Genomic DNA, 21741 nt, shown 5'->3' on the forward strand with positions numbered 1-21741 from the left:
AAGCCAGATGCTCATATTTCTGTTTGATATAAATCTTGGATTGTCTTTTCTTTGGGGGGGTCAATACTGCCACTTAAACTCAGGCTCTCATGCTATTGCTTAGCTTTTGCTCAAGGCTAGAACTCTACCACTTGAGCTCTGCCTTCACGTATGGCTTTTTGCTGGTTAATTGAAGATAAGAGGCGTTGAGACTTCCCTGTTTGGTCTGGCTTCCAACTTTGATGCTCAGGTCTCCGCCTCGTGAGTAGCTAGGATTACAAGTGGGGAGCCACTGGCGCCCAGCAATGGGTCTTTGATTTTTATTTTATCGAGGGCTTCACAATTGCAGTGGATCGGGTCTTTTTTCTTACCTGCTAGAGGCCCTGACAGGTGTGTGCGGACTGTTCCGAAGTTGGCTCGGGAGGGAGAGTCTTAATTCTAGGAAAAAGGAACCAAGCACCCGTCACAGGTATGCATGTGTGCACGTGTGTGAACACACGCCATAAACCTCCACAAAGGTTTTCTAGGGTAGAGACCTCCCTGAACAATTTCTTGTGCCAACTTCATCGTGAGTCTGAGATTAATTCAAAGAATCGGTAATCATGATGTCTAGTGGAAGCCAAGTGGAGCCAATGGGGATATTGATTGGGATCGTTTGGTTTGGTGGGTGGTTGAGGCGAGAGGAGGGAACGGTAATGGAAGATGATGGACTGTGCGGCTGGGGCAGGGGATGCCACAGGCTACAGGCTAAAGGTTGGTTCTGGTGTTAGGTACCGACTGGATCTAGTAGTTGTTGTCGCATGGCCTTTCCACCCGCTCATCCTGCTGGCCGGGAGGAGGAGTAAATGTCGCCTCAGATCTGCTAACGAGGAGTCCTGCAGCTAGCAGGCTCCGCAGAAGCGATGGCCCCAGATTGGAACTTGCTTTACGCGAAAGGAATCAGACCGAACGTCAGGTGTTGGGGTGGCCTAGCTCCATGTTTCTTCGCTCTAGATGCCTGACCGTTGCCCAAAGGACTGGCCTGATTAGGTGTGGGAGAGTATGGGGGGCTGTGATGGTTTGGGGAGCCCCTGGGCTCATCGCAGTGGTGGGGTGGCTGGGAAGGGGGGCTGGGGAACACTTGGGCTCGTGCTCAGCAGCACGCAGAAGAGCAGGCTGCAGTCATCGTTTTGCTCGTTCATGCTGGATGAATGTCCACTTTCCATCACGAGCAAGTCTTCCCTTCTCGTTCTAGAGAGAGGAAGATGTTCACGCCCCGCTCCGGGCCAGAGAGTGGGGGTCCACTTCGGTGGTGGCTTTGTCAGTGGCCGCCGAGGTCAGTTTGCAGGGTTTTCTCCTCGACAGTCCAGCAGCAGAGGAGCCAGACGCAGGGACAGACGCTTCCATTCCATGTGTGAGTTACTAAATCGAGGCAGACTAGGGGGGTAGGACTTCTGTCCCCAGAAGCAAAGACCCTGTTTTCTCTCTTAATGGAGTCTTGGTTAGGTTGCAAACCAACACCCAACCAATCAACATCACTCTCCAACCACCTCTCAGCTGGAAATACGTAATTTCCAGCGAGTCACACACACACACACACACAAAATAGGGAAACTTACGCAGAGTTTCCTCAGCCACTTCCCCATCTGGTGATCACGTACACTCACGCCACCAAAGGCCGGGTGCTCCCCTGTGAGGAGGAAAAGGTGTGTCCATGACACCCAGCTGGAGCGAGCGAGTGACCAATCCGCACCTACAGGGCACATAAATCCCAGCCAGGACCGCTCAGCCGCCACTGCAGGTGAAAGTCGGGCCTGGCAGCTTTCCCCAGGGCAAGAAGTAACAAGGTTCAAGAATGCAGAGCTGCAGGTAAGAGACAGAGAGGGGAGGGAGGGAGGGGGGGATCGGAATATCTGATGGAATAAAGCACAAGAATGCAGAGAGAGGAGAGAGTGAGGAGTAAGAACACCTGGGTCAATTTCTGAGGGAACAAGATAGAAGAATGCAGAGCTGCAGGTAAGAGAGGGGAGAAGAGAGGGGAGAGACAGAAGGGGGAGAGAGAGACAGAGACGGCGAGAGAGAGAGAGAGGGAGAGAGAGAGAGATCAGAACACCCGGGTCCATTTCTGATGGACCTCCAGGTAGCTCTCATCACTTCTCAGGGCCCCCCCCCCCCCCCCGCCCAGGTGTGTCTTCTCTGGGGGCACTTTGCTCATCTGTGGGAAGGTGGTCTGAGCTTCAGCATCCCTGGAACTTTCTGCGCTTCTCCATCTCCAAAAGGGGCCGGATCAGAGGGCTTCTCATTTCAGTGATGGAGGACCATGTGTAACCCAGCCGGAGGAAATGGATGGGATTCCACCTCACGAGTGAAGTGGGCCTCAGAGATAGAGGTTTTCTTCCTTGGAAGGCTCCCCGGGCATTGCCAGTGTATGTCTGTGTTCTGAAAGGACCTGTCCCTGTCCTAACCTGAGTCCTCAGCCCTGGCTCCTGGCTGGCTAGTAGAGAAGCATTTTGCACTGCGTGTAAGTGGCCCAGGTTCAGAGTCCAGTGTTGCTTCTTTCAGCGTCGTTGAGGTGGCATAATTTGCCCTCTGGGTGCCTTGCTACCTGCTTCCCCATCTGATCACCACAGCGGATGAGCCCTCGTAAAGGAAGGTACTTCGCGTCCGGGTGGAGCAAAGAGGGACTCGATCAGCATTTGCTCTTTCACTTGGAAGTCCTCGTCTTCCATTTAGAGGCTTGGACTCTGTTTTCAGCTCCAGCCCCTCAGTGTTTCTCCACTCCTAGCTTCTAGGTCAACCTCCCAACATGGTATGACCTTGGTCAAAACTCTTCCTCTTTCAGTTTCTCCTTGGGTAAACTGAGGCAGGGCAGTGGACTGACCTTCCCAGTCCCTCCCAGGCCTCACTGGAATCTCTTTCTCGCTCTGTGCTCCTTCTCACATGAGAAGCACAGAAAGGAGCAGCACCTTCCATGACGCTGTTTAGAACCTGGAGCCTTTTCAGTGTCCCCCCCCCCCCCCGCCCTGATGTGTTAGCTTCTTTGGTTATCCACAGAGGCAAGAAGCGAGGGTAGCTTTACATTTCAGTCTGCATCAGCGTCTCCTTGAGCCTGGGGCAGCAGCTCACTGGGGAGTCTGAAATGAGGAGGATCAAGGTTTGAGGCCAGCCTAAGCTAGAAGAGTGAGCTCAGCACATCGCTGTGTGCAGTGGCGCGTAGCTGTCATCCGAGCTATTTGGGAACTGAGGCCGGGAGACCGCAGAGCTAGGCAGAAAAGGCTGTGAGATTCTGGCTCAAAGGGAAGACATGGACTATGGTGGCCTATGCCTGTTATCCTAGCTAAGGTGAGACATGAAAAAATAGGAGGATCACAGTCCTGACAAGGGCCTGGGCAGGAAGGAAGACCCCATCTCAGAAACAAGCAGCACAGCAAAGGGTTACAGATGTGACTCTCTGGTATGGTAGAGTCCCTGCCTGGCAAGCCTGAGGGGTCAGGTTCAAACCCCAGCAACTACCCTTCCTCCTTCCCCAAGAGAATTGACTGCTGGGCCCACACAGAGTTTCTGATTCAGTAGAATACATGGGTAGAGTACAAGGGCTCGCCTCTCTAGAAGGTTCCCAGGTGAGGTTGAAGCTGCTGGTCCAGGACCCACATTTTGAGGATGGCTTCCTTAGGAGAGGAGAGGTTCTGTGGCTTGTGAGCAGGCCCGTGGAGGAGCGATCGGGGGGCAGGTTCTTCGGAGAGCAGGGCTTGCTGTGTGCCCTGAGAGGTTTGTCAGTATGCTCGTGATTCTTCTTTCTTAGGTCAACAGCCGAGCCTGGGGATCTGCATTTTGCACATCATTGGTTCATGTGGCGGATCCATAGCTTATGCTTTGAACAAGGCTTTACAAAATCTGGGATGCGATCTCATTTGAGAGGGAGGAAAAGATTAATATACATTGCTACAGCTAGGATTCATCAGATGTTTCCTTAAATGAGTGTGGCAGGCAGAATCCTAGCAAGATGACGCCCACTGATTCATCCCCTTATATAATCCTCTCCCCCCCCCCCCGAGTGAGGGTTGGATGTGTGAGCAGGTGGACTATAATCTGTGGCATAGGTTACCTTATATAGTAAAAGCGAAGGAGTTTTGAGGATATAATTGAGATTCCCAAACAATTGACTTGAAGCTCATCTAGAGGAGGAGCATATTGGGCAGGCCTGAGGTAAGTTGTCTGGCTCTTTAGGAAGGGCTACAGGAGTCAAAGACTCCAAGAGTTCTGAAGGCCCAGCAGATGTTGCGGTGTTGTCCTATTGTGGAAGAGGCCGGTCACAGGGCAGAAACTGAGTACCCTTTGGGTCCTAAGCGTGGCCTACAGTGAACAGCCGGCAAGTAAGTCCCCCTGTGGCCTTGGAACGGGACCCTAAGCCCAAGGAAGGAAAAGAGGCCCACAGACAGCCTGACTTCCATCTTGTGGGACTCTGAGCATAGATTCTGGCTAAGCTAAGCCCTGACACGGGACCTACAGCAAGCGGTCCGAGGGCGTCTCGTGGTCACGCAGCAGTGGAAAGCAAACCCATGGCGGTAACGTGAAACATCTCACTAGCTTAATACAATCACCAGTCCATTTCTCGCTCAGGCTAAATCACCACTGACGGCTGACTGTGTCAGATCATGATGGCTCATGAGAGCCATTCAATGACCCAGGCCAACGCACAGCAGGGTTTACAAAGATCGTCCGTGGGCCTCGCCTCATTTTGACAGAAATGCTGGGGTGGGATAACGTTTTCGTAGTCTTGTCACTGGACGTGGGAAAGTCTGATTCCTGGACCAGAAGCTCCAGCATCACTTGGAAGCTTATTAAAAATTCAAGTCATCCTCCCTGCCCACACCTGCTGAAGCGGATACAGCAGAGCAGCGGCGGCTCAGGAGATGAGAACGGAGCCCAGATGTGGCCGTGCTACACCACCAGTACGCAGACGCGAGATCCCAGCGCCCCCTCCGGCTGGAGGAGAGAGAGTTGGAGAGGACAGCAGCAGGGCAAGGCCTCGCTTCGCTTCAAGGTCGCAGGGACGAGACCCTTCCTCCCTACTACACTGCTGACCACGCGTCTGTTGTAGCTCCCAGGCTGTGTGGTTCATTAGGTTGGGTGGCGTGGCGTGGCAGGACGCAGGATTTCAGATGGCCAGCTTCTTAGAGTTGGCTGAGCCACTAGGAGCAAGCTGTGTGTGTGTGTGTGTGTGTGTGTGTGTGTGTGTGTGTGTGTGTACAAGTTGAGAGATGCAAGAAAGGGTGAATGTGGGAAGACATCACTTACCTGCAGACACAAGGTAGGACCAAGAGCTCCCAGCTCTGGAGAGAGGGGGACTTTTGGGGGCCTGTGGAAAACCCAGTAAATCTGAGCTGTTTTCAGGCCAGAGATGTGTGTGTGTGTGTGTGTGTGTGAAGGGATTTTCCTACATACTATAACTTAAAAAAATCTTGGAAGTTTTAGTCTTTCTTTTTTTTTTCTTTTTGGTGCTACTGACTTATTATTACTAATGAATTAATGTTTGGCAGTACTAGAGTTTGCAGTCAGAGCCTTTCCCCTTGCTAGACAGGCCATTGACTGCGGAGATATACTTTCAGCCCTAGTCCTTGTTGGTATTTTGGGGCTAGCCTCTTGCTTCCTGTCCGTGTACATAGCTGGACCGTGATCCACTGTGATCCACCGTGTGAGGCTCCTTGTCATTTCTGGAATGACAAGTGTCACGGCACTGCACCCAGCTGCCCTCTGGTGCATGGCGTCTTGAAGAGCGATTGCTTCTCGGGCACTGGGCAGTGCCCCTCCCGAGGCCAGCCTCCCAAATGGCGGGGCGCGCGAGCCTCCGTGCAGGCCCTGCAGAGCTCAGGAGAGTGGCTGCCCTTGATGATGCTCTGAAGACGGGGCATTCCGGATGCTCCTATTTCCCGGGATGACAGAGATCTTTCAGAGCAAGTCTTGTCTGTTCTGACATCTTCACAATTTTAGAAAGAAAGCGACTCTAGCATAGTGAAAACCTATACTCACTGAAAATCCTTGCCCTCCAAATGTGCCTTGATTTACTTTTTGGGGACAACTCTTGCTTAGCTCCTGGAGGTTCCTTCCGTGGGGCAAGAGGAGCTCAACCTGCCGTTAGGTGTTACCCCTCGCGGGTGGCTCAAGCTGCCTCTCTGGGAGCCATCACTTCCTTTAGCAGATGCTCCAGTGCTTGTTTCTCATCGGGCTCTTCCCGCGCGCGGGCGATTGTGCTCGCAGAGAACGGTGAAGCTTATGGCTGATGAGCACGAGCCCACCTGGGGGTCTTCACTGGCCTCCACAGAGATGGCTCTGTACCTGCCGGCCACGAGGTGATTCTCCTGCCGGCGTCCACGGCTGGGGAACCCGTAATCTGGTGGTGGCTCAAGCGGAATGAACGCCACAGTATCTGTTGCTGGACCACGAGGCTCTTGGAGCTTCTAGGACATCTGAGGTCGCAGATGGTAGACAGCTCAGGGCCTTGGAAAAATCGACATTTACTAATAGCTGAGTTCATGTTTCTTACTTTTTATTTTTTGTTGGTCGGGCATGGGGCTTGAACTCTGGGCTTAGGCGCTGTCCCTGAGCTCTTTAGCTTAAGGCTTGTGCTTTACCACTTGAGCCACAGCGCCACCTCTGGTTTTCTGGTGGTTCATTGGAGATAAGAGTCTCACAGGCTTTCCTGCCTGGGCTGGCTTTGAACTGTGATCCTCCGATCTCAGCCTCCTGAGTTGGTAGGATTTCAGGCGTGAGCCACGGGTGCCCAGCAGGTCCCCGTTTCTTCATCTGGCCACCCTGCTCCTTCCTGACCCAATACCCTGCAGCCTCGTCTCTAGACCACCTTGTCCTTCATTCTGGCAGTCCGTCTCAGCCTGGTGTCAGTGTACCTCTCCTTCTCCACGGAAATAAGGAGACGTCTGGCTCTATCTCCATTGCCCTAGGACGAGGACTAGCAGAATACAAACTCTGGCATCCCTCAGCCATCACCATTATTCCCATCCCTCCCTACCATCTTGGTAAAAGCTTTGCATCTTTCTAAGGCAGGATTCCTCTGTCCTTGACAAGGTGGTCTCAGCATAGTCAGACGATTTCCATGGAGCAAACGTTCCTCTGCTTTCAGTTCCACCCTTCCCCTTAAGCCCTTCTGTCTCTTGGCTTTCAGGTTTAAACCTAGATAAAGAAGTAGGACATCTACCTGCTTCCCTTCACAGCTTCTGGCCTTTCACCCCGGACCTCAAAGGTCCTCCCCCCACTTTGCTTTTTCTACTTCTCCTTCCTACCAGGAAGGAATTTCCTCCATCTCCTACCCACTTCCTTCCCTCCTTTGTGAGCAGGACTTTGTGCTTCCCCTTTCCTGAGGACATCATAGCAGAACATTCTGGAACTGCAAGAAGAAAAACACATTGCGAAGCACTGACAATATTACTACTATGTAGGTCCCATACTATAGAAAGAGGACTTTGAACAAACTTTGAAGTGTTCTCTGTGATTCAGAAATGCCAGCTATTAATTCCTGCAGATATTTGGCGTGATAGCTTTTAGAGGCCTTTGGCAGCTCACAGGAACACAGGTGAATATTTGTGTCTGCTTTTCAAGGTCACAGATAGTTATAACCTTTGGTTCTTGCATATGTCTCAATAGTTATTCTGTCTCTTTTGTTACTGGGCATCAGCTATCATTGGTGTTGGTGTGTGCTTACTTCTATCAGCCCTATATATATATATTTTAAATTTGATGCATCTAATTTCCTCCCTCCCTCCCTCCCTCCCTTCCTCCCTCCTTCCCTCCCTCCCTCCCTCTCTCCTTCCTTCTTTTCTTCCTTCCTGTGCATGGTGGTCCATTATGATACATCACAAGTTATTCAAATCTATTTTCAATTGAACATTCTATTCACCTCTTGCAGCATGGAAAATCACCCTGAAATGTAGTTGTTTAAAACGATTGTAATGCACACATCCTATGGGCCATGAATGACCTAGAAGATTCCTCCATACTATGAGCATCGCTGTTGTTCAAACAGTGGCTGCGGTTCTCAGCCCGTGGATGGAATCATCTGGAAGGTTTAAGGTGGCTTCACTCTCGTGGCTGGTGCCTTTGCGGGGATTCCTGGGAGGTTAATCCAGCTCATGCAGGCCTCCGTGGAAGGTGGTCTCAGCACAGTCAGCTTGTTTCCATGGTGACTCGTTTTCCCTGGAGTCAAGCTTCGCAGGACACCGGTGGCCCCCGCATGTGGTGTTCTGGGCCAGCTTTAGCGTTCTGTCGCATTCTCTTGGTCCTGTGAATTCCAGGTCCGCCCGCATTCGAGGGAGGTGAGCTGGATTCCACTTCTCGGTGGATGACTGGGATGGATGCGTTTTAGAAGACCGTGTGGAATGAGACCTAGAGTTCGGACTATGTGCAGAAAGTGCAGTCCACTCTTCTGAAAAACTCACCCTACTCATACAAGTAAGGAGAAAGAAAGAGCAGCTGGCACAAGGCTTTCCCCGTGGCTTCTGTGAGTGAAATGTATCCACCTTTGGGTTGGGATCCTGTTGGCTCTCTTCAGGGATTGGGGTCTTTCTGTTCTTGCTTCTGCTGTCTGTGTCATATTTAGAGGGGTGGGTTTTCTTGAGGGTTCACGATTCAATGATTTGCTTCCTGCATTCAGGTTGTACAAGGTTGAAAACAACATTTGGTTTGAAGGGTATGCGTCCACCAGTACCCAGTGCTCCGCAGGAGTGTTCAGTTACTAGTTAATGAACATCCCCTAAAATAGTCCAACAGAGCTGGAGCCCATTGCCCCCAAACTCCCAACCCCTGAGTATTGGGATCTGACCTTTGCTGCCTAGAAGAACTACAGCAATGGAACTGACTTGGTTCCGTCTTTGATTAGGTGCCTTGATCTGATGCTTTAGAAATGGGAGCTGTAGCCAAGACCACTACCTGTAACTCCAACCTGGAGTAGAATCATTGGGCTTTATGCCTGAGAGGACACTCAGACCAGCCCAAACCTTGCATTTTAGAGATGAAGAAACTGTGCCTCAGGTTGTGTAAGTGATTCTGTGGTTGCTTAAGATCACATAGCTAGAATATGCAAGGTGAAGACAGGCACTGAATGAGCCAGGGTTACTAGGAATGGAAGGTATGGGTAGAGGATTTGAATGTGGGGTCTGATGAGTTGGGTTGATTGATGGAAGTGTTGTTTCCTGATGTTTCTTGGGATAGAAGTTGGTCAAGATCCTAAGGTCCCAGAGGGAAAAGGCACCTTTAATGGGAAGGATTATTTGTTGGCAGAAAGAAACCAAGTGTGTAGCTGTTACAGTATCTCCTCGTCAGCCCTGCCCAGAGCCCAGTGCCCAGGCCTGGCAGGAAGGCTATTCCAAGGCCGTAGCTTTTAGGAAGTGATTTGGTTTACCCAGGGCTCACCAAGAAGCAGGGGATTGTGGTCAAATAATATTGACAGTTGTCAGCTGGGCAGCCACGGCTAATGACTTAATCCTTGCTACTCAGGAGGCTGAGATCTGAGGATCATAGTTCCAAGCCAGCCTGGGCATAAAAGTCCCTGTGAGACTCTGATCTCCAATAACTATTCAAAAAAAGCCAGAAGTGGTGCTGTGGCTCAAGTGGTAGAGCACTGGCCTTGAGCACAAAGAGGCTCAGGGACTGTGCCCAGGCTCTGAATTCAAGCCCCAGGACTGGAAATAAATGAATAAATAAATAGCCAGTTTGTCATCCTGACAGCCTAGTGCAGCCAGAGACAGTTCACCGTGAAGCTTAGAGGCTGATTTCCCTGAGTTTTGGGGACAAAAACTAGCAATTGTCTTTTGTATAAAACAAAAATAATTTTTGGACAACCCATCGGGAATTCTGTTTTTCTGTGTGTGTGTGTGTGTGTGTGTGTGTGTGTGTGTGTGTGTGTGTGTGTGTGTGTGTGTTTTGTCATCATGGCGCTTGAACTCAGGGCCTGGATGCTGTCCTTGATCTTTTTCGCTCAAGGCTAGAGCTCTACCACTTTGAGCCACAGCTCCACTTCCAGTTTTCTGGTGTATAATTGGATATAAGAGTCTCACAGAGTTTTCTGCCCAGGCTGGCTTTGAACCATGATCTTCAGGGTTCAGCTTCCTGAGTAGCTAGGATTACTGACGTGAGCTACTGGTACCTGGCTAGAGTTCTCTTTTAAGCCAGTACATTTTCAACAAAAGCTTCAGAAACTTGGTTATAGATTTTTTTTTTATCAGAACCTAATCCTTCACTGTCCTAAAATGATTGTGATTGGGTGAGAATTAATTTTGATGGAAATACTTATTTTTCTCATGGGTTTCCAAAGGTGTTGTATGACATGCATGAAACATGTGTGGGTGGATTGCAGGAATTGGTTTTCTGTATTGGACATGACTTAAGTGATAGGTGCAAAGTATGAGAGGTAATTGACTTCCTGAATAGTCACCATCTGCTCCTTGTTTTCGGTCTTTAAATGACTAGTTGGCCTGACTCAGAGCTGGGACAGTTGCCTAAAAACCTTCTGGGAAGAAGCAGAGATAGTAATAAAGAAAGGCTTAATCACTGGCATGACTGCAGTCCTGATGGATTCAAATAAACCACAGAACCAAGTTTTCACTTTTTTTAAATGCTTGATGATTTATTTCTGGGGCCATTATTAACTTAATTGTTCTCAATTTGCTTAAACAATGTGTATTCCTGTATATATTCTGAAGCATTTAGGAATAAAGCTGGGGATCTATAACTTTCAAGCACTTAAGGGAATAAATAGATATGTATATATATATATGTATAGCATATACATCTAGGCATGCATATAAACATCTGTCTATCTATCTATCATTTATATATCTTAGAGAAAACAAGAAAAAAGTAAATACAGAAGTAGGTTAGTTTGGTGCATACCCGTGGTCCCAGCTTGTGAGGAGCGAGAGGAAGGAAGATAGCGTTGAGGTCTGCATGGGAAAAGGTATGAGACCATATCTGAGACATAAATTGGAGGCCAAAGGACTGAGAATGTGGTTCAGGAGATAGAAGTCTTGCCTAGCAAGTGTGAAGACCTGAGTTAAATACCCAATAGTGAAAAACAAACAACCCAGGACAAAATAAAACAAACAAACAAAAAAACACAGCTAGGTGCCAGTGGCTCATATCTGTAATCCTAGCTCCTCAGCAGTCTGAGATCTGAGGATCATGGTTCAAAGCCAGCCTGGGCAGGAAAGTACATAAAACTCTTATCTCCAATTAACCACCAGAAAACAAAAAAGCTGGAAGTGGAGCTCTGACTCAGGGGTAGAATGCTAGTCTTTTGAATGATGAAGCTCAAGAACAGTGCCTTGGCTCTGAGTTCTAACCCCAGGACAGGCACACACACACACACACACACACACACACACACACACACCCCAGATACAAATTCACAAAATGTTACTAATGAAGGAATCAAGGTGAACTATATACTGGTGTTGTTCATCCCATTCTTTTTCTCTATTTTTTTTTTTAACCAGTCCTCTGGTTTGAACTAAGTGCTCCGGTGTTGTACTTACTAGGCCAAAAATACTCTACCCCTTGAGTGAAATCTCTAGCCTCCTTTCCCTTAATTATTTTTATATAGTCATATTTTTTCCCTGGCCTTCTTGAACAGCAATAGTATTTATGCTTCTCATGTAACTAAGATGACAGGAACCCACTACCATACCAAGATTTTATTGATTGGAGATGAAGTTTTTCTATTTTGTGTGTGTGTGTGTGTGTATGTGTGTGTGTGTGTGTGTGTGTGTGTGTGTGTGTGTGTGTGTGTGTGTGCTGGATTAGCCTTCAATGGCAACCCTTTCAATATCTGTTGAGATTACAGATGTGAGCCCCTGGCCTGACATTCAGCTTTCTAGTCTGTTTGCACCTTGGGCTCTAGTGTTTTACTTTTTGAGTCCTGTCATTAGGAGGGAGATGGCCAGTTCCCTAGGCCTCAGTATGTGGTGGAGGACGATGCTTGGGGCGCTATCCCATCTGTCCACTTGCTGCTGTGTCTTTAGCTCTTTCTACCTTAATGCATTCTCTCCCCTTCCATTACTCCTCACAATTTCCCTAATTTGCCTCCTTCCTTCCTTCCTTCCTTCCTTCCTTCCTTCCTTCCTTCCTTCCTTCCTTCCTTCCTTCTTTCCTTCCTTCCTTCCTTCCTCCCTCCCTCCCTTCCTTCCTTCCTTCCTTCCTTCCTTCCTTCCTTCCTTCCTTCCTTCCTTCCTTCCTTCCTTCCTTCCTTCCTTCCTTCCTCCTTCTCTCCCTCCCTCCTTCCCTCCTTTCTTTTTGTGCCAGTAGTGGGGCTTGAACTCAGGGCTTGGGCACTGCCCCTTAGTTTTTTTTTTTTTACTCAAGCTAGTGTTCTGCTACTTGAGGATACCTCCATTTCTGGCTTTTTTGCTGGTTCATTGGAGATAAGAGTCTCATAGACTTTTGTGCCCTGGTTGGCTTTGAACTAGGAGCCTCATATGTCAGCCTCCTGAATAGTTATTATGATAGGACTGAGCCACCAGTGTCTGGCTCCCTCATACTCTTAGTCTTGCCATGCTTTTCATTCCATTCCTCTGCTTTCTGACATCGAGGAAGGTAAAACATGGTTATTTGATTGGGAAAGAAGAACAGAACTTTGACATCAATAGTTGGAATGTGCTATCATTGAAATTTCCTCTGGTACTAAGGTCAAGTCAGATTTCAGGAGAAATGTCATACTGCCTGTGATTTGAAAACACACTTAAAGAAAGTAGGGCAGGAGAATAATGTTTTGCTGCAAACTTCTGCCAACCCATGTCCCTCCCACCCTCATTTCTGGGCCTGCCAAATATTCACTCTTTCCCACGCTACAGAAAATTGGGTTCCAGCCCTTTGGGTTTTTTTTTTGTTGTTGTTGTTGAGGTTTTGGATGACTGAAAAATACCACTACTATGTGCATGTGGTTTTGTCTGCAGCCACATCCTGGAGAAGTCAAGTTAAGCAGCTGTCACGCCGAAGTCCAGGGAGAGAAACCAAGACAGCTTGCCTGGTGGGGTGACTCGGAGCATGGCCAGGGGGTGGCGTCTAAGTCCCCTTCCTCTGCAGCAGGGCCTTTCTTCTCTCTTGACCAGCTGTGCAGTGTAGTGCGACCTCCCGTCCAGCTGTGCAATCTGTGCAACTTTCCATCTCATCTCCCTCACCTGTCCGAAGAAGAGATGCGGTAGAATTCTCTGATGCTCTTCAGCAAAATAGCTCTTTTTTTTTTTTTTTTGGTCATTCAGTATGTTTTATTTCATCTTTATTGAAAACATACAGGCACCATATGCTCAATCACAAAATAATGAGATTAAAGAATGTTTACCACAAGAGACAGAGCCTGGGGGGGGGTTGTGATTCAAACCCAGCTCGGATAAAATGCTAGTGGGCATCCGTCTTAGCCATCGCCGGCTCTGGGAGTGCATGCGTGTCATTCCAGCTACAGTGGAAATGTAACTAGGAGGTTGGTGGTCTAGGCTGGCCTGGAGATGCTGTTCCTCCCACAGAAAAATAACTAAAGCAAAAACAGTGGGGGTATATATCTCTATGGAAGAGGAGATGAGTGTGTTAGAAGTGTGAATAAATAAAAGGCATATAAATAAAGAGGAAGGCATGGAAGGGATGACACAGATCAAGATGGATTGCTTACATGAATTGCTTTATTAGATGGAAAACATTCAGTACATAACTAAACCTTAAGAAAACAGAAGGAACAGATAGGGCGGGAGGGGTGGGTGAGAATGTAAAAGGGGTGACATCGATGAAGAGGCACTGTGTTCATAAACTGCTCCGTTAAATGACAACTTCTTTGTACAACTACTTAAAGAAGATAAAAATATACCTGAAAAAATAAAAGAAAGAGTCAAGTGCAGGTGGCTCGTGTCTGTGACCCTCAGGAGACTGAGAGCTGAGGATTGAGATTCAAAGCCAGCTTGAGCAGGAGAGCCAGTGAGACACTTTTCTCCAGTTTGCCACTAAAAACCCGCACGTGGAGATCTGACTCAAGTGGTAGACCAACAGCACCGAGTGGAAAAGTCAAGTGAGAGCTCGAGGTCCTGAACTTGTGAAGGGTAGCACCTGAGAAGAGGAGAATTAGATGTCAATCCAGTGATGGAGAAGATATTATAATAGGGCAGAGCGGATGAATCATGGAGGCCAGGAAACAGAGAAAGGGATTACAAGAAAGGGCTGGGGCAAGATCTAGTCTTCAAGAACATTATAAATGTAAAAAGGACAATGATCTACCTTCTCCAGTTATGCCTCATCTCATAGGTTATTCACCTCCCAATAATGTAATCAGATTATAAACTCATCAAGAAATGACATTCCTCAGATGAGAGCCTCCTGGGATCTAATTGTCTCTGGAAACCCAGAGCTGTTCTTTATTAATTTTGTGAGTGTTTCTCAATTCAGTCAGTTGGCTATTAGGATTCACCATCACAAGTCCACACTTTTTTTTTTCAACTTGACACCCAAGCACATTTGCTTATACCATACCATTCCACCTCTGGCTCTCAAAGGCTCATGGGCCATCCTGTAATTCTAAATACAGCTAGTTCCTCTCTATGAGTCTCCAAAGTCTGAGCAGTTCCAATTTGGCTCAAAAGTTCAAATTGAAGTCTCCTCTGAGACTCAAGGCAAACTCTTTTCTATGTCCCAAGACTAGCTAAAGCCTAGTTTTTCTAAATTCCCTCTGTACAACTTAATTCTCCTTTCCCAACACTGATTATACTTGCATAATTTAATGTCACTCTTTCTCAATGCACTGAAAACATCTGCCTTTCCCATTAACCACAGGGCCTTGAAAAAGAGTCTTTCCAGTGTATTTCATGAATCGACTTTATTGTAAAAGATACACTTGAAGTGATTTGACTTTGTCTTCTAACCTCAAATTTTTGTACCAATGACACATGCATTCCTTTTTATTTCTTAAGGCTCTTCTAGTCATAAAATGTACAATAAATACTCCTACTTGATTATTTAGCCAGAAAATCCTGATGGCCATGATCCTAAATCCTGCTCAGTCCTATTCCACATGGAATAAAAATGTTTTATTGTTCCACTGGTTTATTCACCCAGTTTCTAAGTAAGAGTACTGAAGACTGAAAACACGGGCCAGAAAACACATCCACAGGAAGTTTTGTCCAGGAGGTCAATGATGAACTTTCAGATCATGGCCACACCATCTCCAAATTCTAACTCTCTTCATCACACCTACATGCCCGAGTCTCTTAGTTTTAGTACCGTGTAGGTGTCAGGGTGGTGTTGTGGGCCTCTGTGTTGGGGGGGGTGGTTTAGGCATGGGGTACAGAGCTAAGCCTCACAAAATTGCTTCCAGTCCTCCATTCCTTCAAAGTCATCGGAGGCTCAGCCTAATGTAGAGAGAATGTGAGCCTTGAGGTTGGGACCAAACAGCAACTCCTGAGTCAGAGGTTTTCAGAGAATCTTACTTTACACAGTCAAACGGGCTGTGTGCGCAGAGCATCTGACCGTGCCCCGCTGGGCTCTGTCCTGGAGCCAGGCTTGCCTGTGTATTGCTGGGATATGAATATGTAAGAGAAAGTAGTCTAAGGCGGTACGTGGATTCACAAAGCCATCAAGGAGGGTCACCCCTTCTCATTGTCCCATCGCTGTTCATCAGTCCTCTGTACCTTGTGGTGACAATCCAGCCATCTTATCCATACTGGTAATGGATATGTAATGACATATACTAATGGTACATATTTGTGGGCGTACAGTGGTTACATGAATACATTATACTATGAGCAAATCAGGACAAATAGCAGATCCATCACTTGGCATGTTTATCCTCCATTGGGATGAGAATGTTTACCATTCTTCCTTCTGGTTCTCTTGGATTCCACAATGCATGATCGTGAGCTGTAGTCATTCTATTGAGCAATTGGAACAGAAGTCCTCGTTCCTCTCCTCCGCGTGTAACTTTGTACCCATTGCCCATCCTGTCGCCAGCTTTTTCTCCCCACCTACACCCTTTAATCTGTGACAATCAGCATGATATCAATCATAGGTAGTCAACATTTTCAAGATACAATATGTGACTGAGTTCATATTGTGTTTGTACGTGTGTGTGTGACTTATTTTTCTGAACGTGATGTTTTTCAGTTCCACCCATGTAGTTGTGAATGATGAGATTTCATTAAAAAAAACACAAATGGCTAAACAGTATTCCATTGTATACATACACTTAGTATTCTTTATCCAGCCCCTGTGGGATATTTAGTTTGATTCCAGATTTTAGTTGTTGTGAATTATATTGCAATCAATAGGAGTGTGTAGCTATCTCTTCCACACAATGATTTCATTTCCTTTGGATGTATGCCCAGAAATGGGGTTGCTCAGACTTTTTAAGGTTTTATTTTATAAAGAATTTCTCAGGAATATCACGTGTTTTCTCTTATGCTCACTAACCAAAATTCTGTCACACAGCCATTCCTACTGTAAGGGAAGAGGAGAAATTGGCTTTTGCTTGGATGGGCTGTGGACTCAGTTGAGAATCAGAGGGTCCATTCTAGACAGCTGAGAGGGTGGGTAGCAGGGAAGAAAAAAATGGTATCTGCTACAGAATGTGATTTTTAAAGAAAAAGAACTTGAAAAATCACCAGTCCTATATCAGTTCTTATCTAGTGACTAGAAGATCTTGGCCAAGCCTTTTTATCTCTTTTAATACATTGTCTGTAAGCTTGGCATGATACCACATGAGATAAAATGAGTCACCTACACACGGATCTTTGCCTTTGCTTTCTTATTCAAATAAGAGCATCGTATTTCATTCCTACTTATTTTAGATCCATCCTAGAGGATGGGTGAGTCTGACTTCAACCAGCACAGCTGGGGACATGGTGCACACATGTGTGTCCAAGAGGACAAAGTGACTCGGATGCTCCTATAGCTTTGCAGCCACTGAACTCAAGGACGAGGTGAGAGGAGGAGGCGTGGGAAGTATTTGTACTTTGGAAACCTGGGAGAAACAGCTTTGGGGAGACAACTCCAGCTCAGCCCCACAGCTAAGGGAGAAATCACAGGTCCCTGGGAGCCGGGAGACGATCCTTTAGACTCCGGTTCTCTGCTCATGAAGGAAGTGTCTAGAGAACGGTCAGCCCTTCTCTGGGCACTGCAGAGCCATCCGGGTTTATATGGAGGGATGGAGAGGTGGCGTGGCGACTCGGTTTTGCTTTGGTTCCGGTCCTTCATGGCTGGTGCTTTCTGGCACTGTGAGGCCACAAGGGCTGTCGAGAAGATTCAGCCTCTGCCCTGCAGGTGTCACCCACCTTGGAGAGCCAGGCAAGGAGCAGGCACGGGAGAGGACACTCAGTGTCCCCACTGCTTTGCCCCTCCCCGTTTAATTCTGATGGCACACTTGGCCTGTGACTTCCTAAGGCCAATGGAATGTGGGAAGACCAGAAGGAGCTGGTTCCGAGCGTGGCGGTCCAGTGACTTTGTCCTCATTGCTTGCATTTTTGTCATTCCCTGAACAGATTTTCTCTCGGGATGTTTACTGGTTCAGTAGGAACGAGGGATACACGGAGTGGACTCTACCCCAGCTTAGCCCATCTCCCTCTGACCCATACATTTTTTATTTCTTCTTCTTCGGGTACTGGGGCTTAAATTCAGCACTCGGCACTATTTCTTTGCTGTTTTTCTCAAGGTTGGTGCTTTACCATTTGAACCGCGGCTCCACTTTGTGCGTTTTGTGATTCATTGGAGATAAGAGTTTCAATGAATTTCCTGCCTGATCCGGCTTCAGACCGGGGCCCTCAGATCTTAGCCTTTGGAGTAGCCAGGATGAAAGCTGTAAGACAAAGAGTGCCTGGCAGGCCCTTGCATTGGAGAGGGAGAGGAAATGATCTCCTATGCTGCATTGCTGCGGCAATGGTTAGCTGATAGAATCATCAATGTGGGAAGAATAACGATGAGGGATTGGCTTAAGTATCCCCAGGACACCAAACTTGGAATTTGCTCAAGATTCTTATATAAAACAGCACAGGATGCTGGGAGTGGCGGTACCTGCCGGCAATCCTAGCTACTCTGGAGGTGGAGACAGGGAAACCTCCCGTTTGAGTTTAGCCTGAGCAAACAACAGAAACAGCAAAAGGACTAAAGTAGAAGAACTTCCCTACTATGCTTGAAGCCTTGGGTTCAATGTCTACTTCCTCAATAAAAAAAGAAAAAAAGCGGTGTGGTATTTGTTTATAACCTGCACACATCCTCCTTTAAGCTTTAAACCGTCTCTAGATCACTTATACTATCTGAACCAATGGAAAACTGGGCAAATAGTTTGTTATAATGATTTGTTAGGGAATAATGACAAGTAGATAGAATAAGAAAGGCTCAATTTCCCAGCCAAGTTTTCAGTCTTTAGTAGCAAAAATTTTGGGGATTAGGAAGGTGAAATAGGGCCTGTACCGGAGTGAGAGGGGGAGGGAAAATGGAGGGGCGAAGAAGGGAAGCTATGGCTAAAATACTTAATACATACATGTGAAAATGGGAAAAGCAAAGCTTGCTGAGACTCATTTGGGGAGGAGGGGGTGGGAGGAGGGAGAGTGATGGAGGGGTGAGTCTGATCAGGTAGATTGTACACATGAGCGGACATGTCAAAATGAAACCCCCTGTACAGCGAACTGATGCCAAGAAAAAAATACATCCAACAAAACAAAACAGACAAAAAAGTAGTAGTCTTGGAAAACAGTTCTCTACGTTGTAACCCCCGTTCTCTAGCTTAGTCTATTCTGCAGGAGAGAGAGAGTGGCGAGAAATTCCCTGAGCCCAGTCCTTTATGGATTGTATCAGGACGTTTGTTTTTTGTTTGTTTGTTTTTTTACGACGGGAACTCCTATCAGAACTGTGAGCTGCAATCTTTAAGTCCTTGAGGCCCAAAGACCCTGGCCGGGACATCCTGACTGACCGCTGCCTCCCACTGGTGCTTTTCCTGTGTCTCATTCCTCCCTTACTGCACTTCTTATGCAGAAGGCTGTGTCTGGAAAAGAAACAAAATTGCCTCTTTCTAAACCTCTCTTTTTTTTTCTGGTGGACTTTAGCTTTTAGGCAATAAATCTGTAGCCGCGAAGCACAGTGTATATACCCAGCTACATGTTAGTCACCCAAATAATACCGATTTGAGGCCCTTTAGATTTGATTGACATGAGCACTTGGTAATTTTTGAAAACTTCCAGGTGATTCTTTTTTTTTCTTTTTTGCCAATTCTGGGGCTTGAACCTGGGGGCACTGTCCCTGAGCTTCTTTTGCTTAAGGCTAGCACTCTACCACTTGAGCCACAGCTCATGTCTGGCTTTTTCTGTGTATGTGGTACTGAGGTATCGAACCCAGGGCTTCATGCATCTATGCTAGGCAAACACTCTACTGCTAGGCCACATTCCTAGCCCCTAGGTTATTCTTATGAGAAACACTGATGTTCGAATGGAAAGTTACCAAGAACTGGTTGAATGAGAATGAATTAAACTGTCTCCTAACTCGACATGTGTTAGGCAACTGCATTTGTGCATGTGAAATCCTGCTTAGTTTCAAAAGGCAGGAGGATGATCAGCTCTGTGATCTCAGGTGTTTCACTAGCACCATAGTAGAAAAAATAGTAGGCTGTGCTCCTAAAGACAAAGGTTAATAAGCTGTGTTTTCTGGAAGGTTTTCCATTCTGTGTTTTCCTTGTTGATGTATCTCCTCTTCTTTGACCTCCAGATCCCCTACCCCATCCATCTCATTTCTAATGAGTTCTGGGTTGGCGAATTAGCTGACATTCCTCCTCAAGGGTATTAGCTGGTGCTTTGGGCAAGTGCCAAGCGATAGGGAACTTAACAGGATATAAGTTTCCCTTTTAGTAAAAGATGTGGTCCAATGTGAGGAAAGATTTGATAGCTTCTCAGAGAACCCTGACAGGCTCCGAGGTGAGTTCTTCAGGTTGTGTGTGACTTTCGCGCGGACTCGGAGGGCTGTTACTGCATTCTTAACCCGTTGCTGAACCCCTGACGAAAAGAAAGGCGTTCTTCGGAAGGTTGCTGAGGAAGCGGACGGGTTAGCAGGCAGCACTCTGGGATGTAACGCTCAGTGAGCTACAGAAGATGTGTCTCTCCTGCAGATCTTATTTGGGATCTTGAGAACTCTGTACATGTAGTTAGAATGGATACCTTTTTTTTTTCCTTTTGCCAGTCCTGGGGCTTGAACTCAGAGCCTGAGCACTGTCCCTGAGCTTCTTTTACTCAAGGCTAGTGCTTTACCACTTGAGCCACAGCACCACTTCCAGCCTTTTCTGTGTATGTGGTGCTGAGGAATTGAACCCAGGGCCTCATGCATGCTAGGCAAGCGCTCTACCGCTAAGCCATATTCCCAGTCAGACTGGAAGGTCTTATTAGAAGTAATTAATAGATGTTTAATTAAATTCGTTATTTAGCCTAATGGCTAATTAGGGAGATGTCCTAGAAGAAAAGAAGACAGTTCTATGGCATTCTTGAACTACTTTTCAGGGGCCTTTTGAGAAATCATCAAACTTGGTCCAGAAGCAGTGGAAGAAAGAGCCTTTGTGGCTACACATTGTAATAACACAGGCTGTCCCAGCTATCTGAGGGAGGTTCCAAAAACTTGAAGCAGGTCCTCAGACTTGAGTGCTAACCTTGATAGAGGAAGCCTTGAAAGTCTCTAACAACAGAGATAGGGTGAGCAGCCCAAGAATAGGAAATTAAAAGGACTCAGTTTTTGGCTGCCCTAAATGGACTACTATGCCTCAAGGTAACAAGGACTAGGGTTATCTACAACAGGCTTCCAATGGGAGGTAGGTCAGGTGGGTCAGAACAGGTGTGTTTACTCCTGGAAGGAAGGGCTTTTTAATAAGGTCTGCTCCAACTAACCCAGAGCAACGACTGGGTAGCAGCCTACATGGAACTCAAACTTTACCCTAAGAGGCATAGTCACTGTGCCCAAAGGAAAAAAATGACTGTCATATCAGTGGAGGCTTGATTAGCCTTTGTTGTGGCAGGTAGAAACAGACTTTTATTGGACACTGAGTTCGTCTCGCTGTCCTGACTCAGTCTGTTGACCTTCGTCCCAGTGTCAACAGCACAGTGATTTTTTCCCCCTCACATATGAACTTCCCTGTATGTTTAAACAAAGTGCCCCTCTTTCTCTACATGAAATACAGGTTATTGTAGAGCTAGTATCTAACATCTAATAGTGCTCCTTGATAGTCCTTATTTTAAATTCCTACACATTCCTGATGGCCCATTAAAACACAAGCCTGAAACTGGTTGTTAAAGAGATGTCTTGGACCTGGAATTAGACTCATTAGACTATGCAGTCCCTGTGTCCAATTAAGAAACTCAATGGGGCGTACTACCCAGGTCCCTGGGGCCAATGGTTTTTTTTTTTTAAACATGCTTTATGTGCTTTCTTTTCCATTCATACCTTCGAATGGCGCGATCCCGATTTATAGGAACCCAATTTTGGCTAAATAATTGAGAGCACTACCACTAAGGAATGGGACTTACTTACAATATGTGGATGACTCACTCTCTGATTGTTAGTACCACTCGGAGGACTGTGCTTTGAGAGTTCCAGCCTTGTTAAACAATGGCCACGGGAGGCTTCCTGGCCTACACCCCCAGGAAAGGAATCTGGCCTATACAAGTCACCAATGAGCAAGATTTCAGTGCCTCCCGGTCAACATTCTTGCTAACAGGAAAGAGTCACAGGGGATGGAGACCTTCCTGAGCTGCCTTCTCCTCGTTTCAGAGGAAGGAA

The 21741-nt window shown here is 47.0% G+C and overlaps 1 protein-coding gene across 1 annotated transcript in view; it reads left to right on the forward strand.

Annotated features, from left to right (window-relative positions):
- Positions 1-1706: 1706 nt before the first annotated feature.
- Il1r2 (interleukin 1 receptor type 2) overlaps positions 1707-21741 on the forward strand; it is a 44364-nt gene continuing 24329 nt past the window's right edge. Inside the window, exon 1 of the mRNA XM_048353539.1 lies at positions 1707-1827. Within this exon, the coding sequence (XP_048209496.1) occupies positions 1814-1827 (14 nt within the window). The 5' untranslated portion in view covers positions 1707-1813. The remainder of the gene's footprint in view (positions 1828-21741) is intronic.

This window comes from Perognathus longimembris, chromosome 8 (assembly GCF_023159225.1).
Source record: "Perognathus longimembris pacificus isolate PPM17 chromosome 8, ASM2315922v1, whole genome shotgun sequence".
NCBI lineage: Eukaryota > Metazoa > Chordata > Mammalia > Rodentia > Heteromyidae > Perognathus > Perognathus longimembris.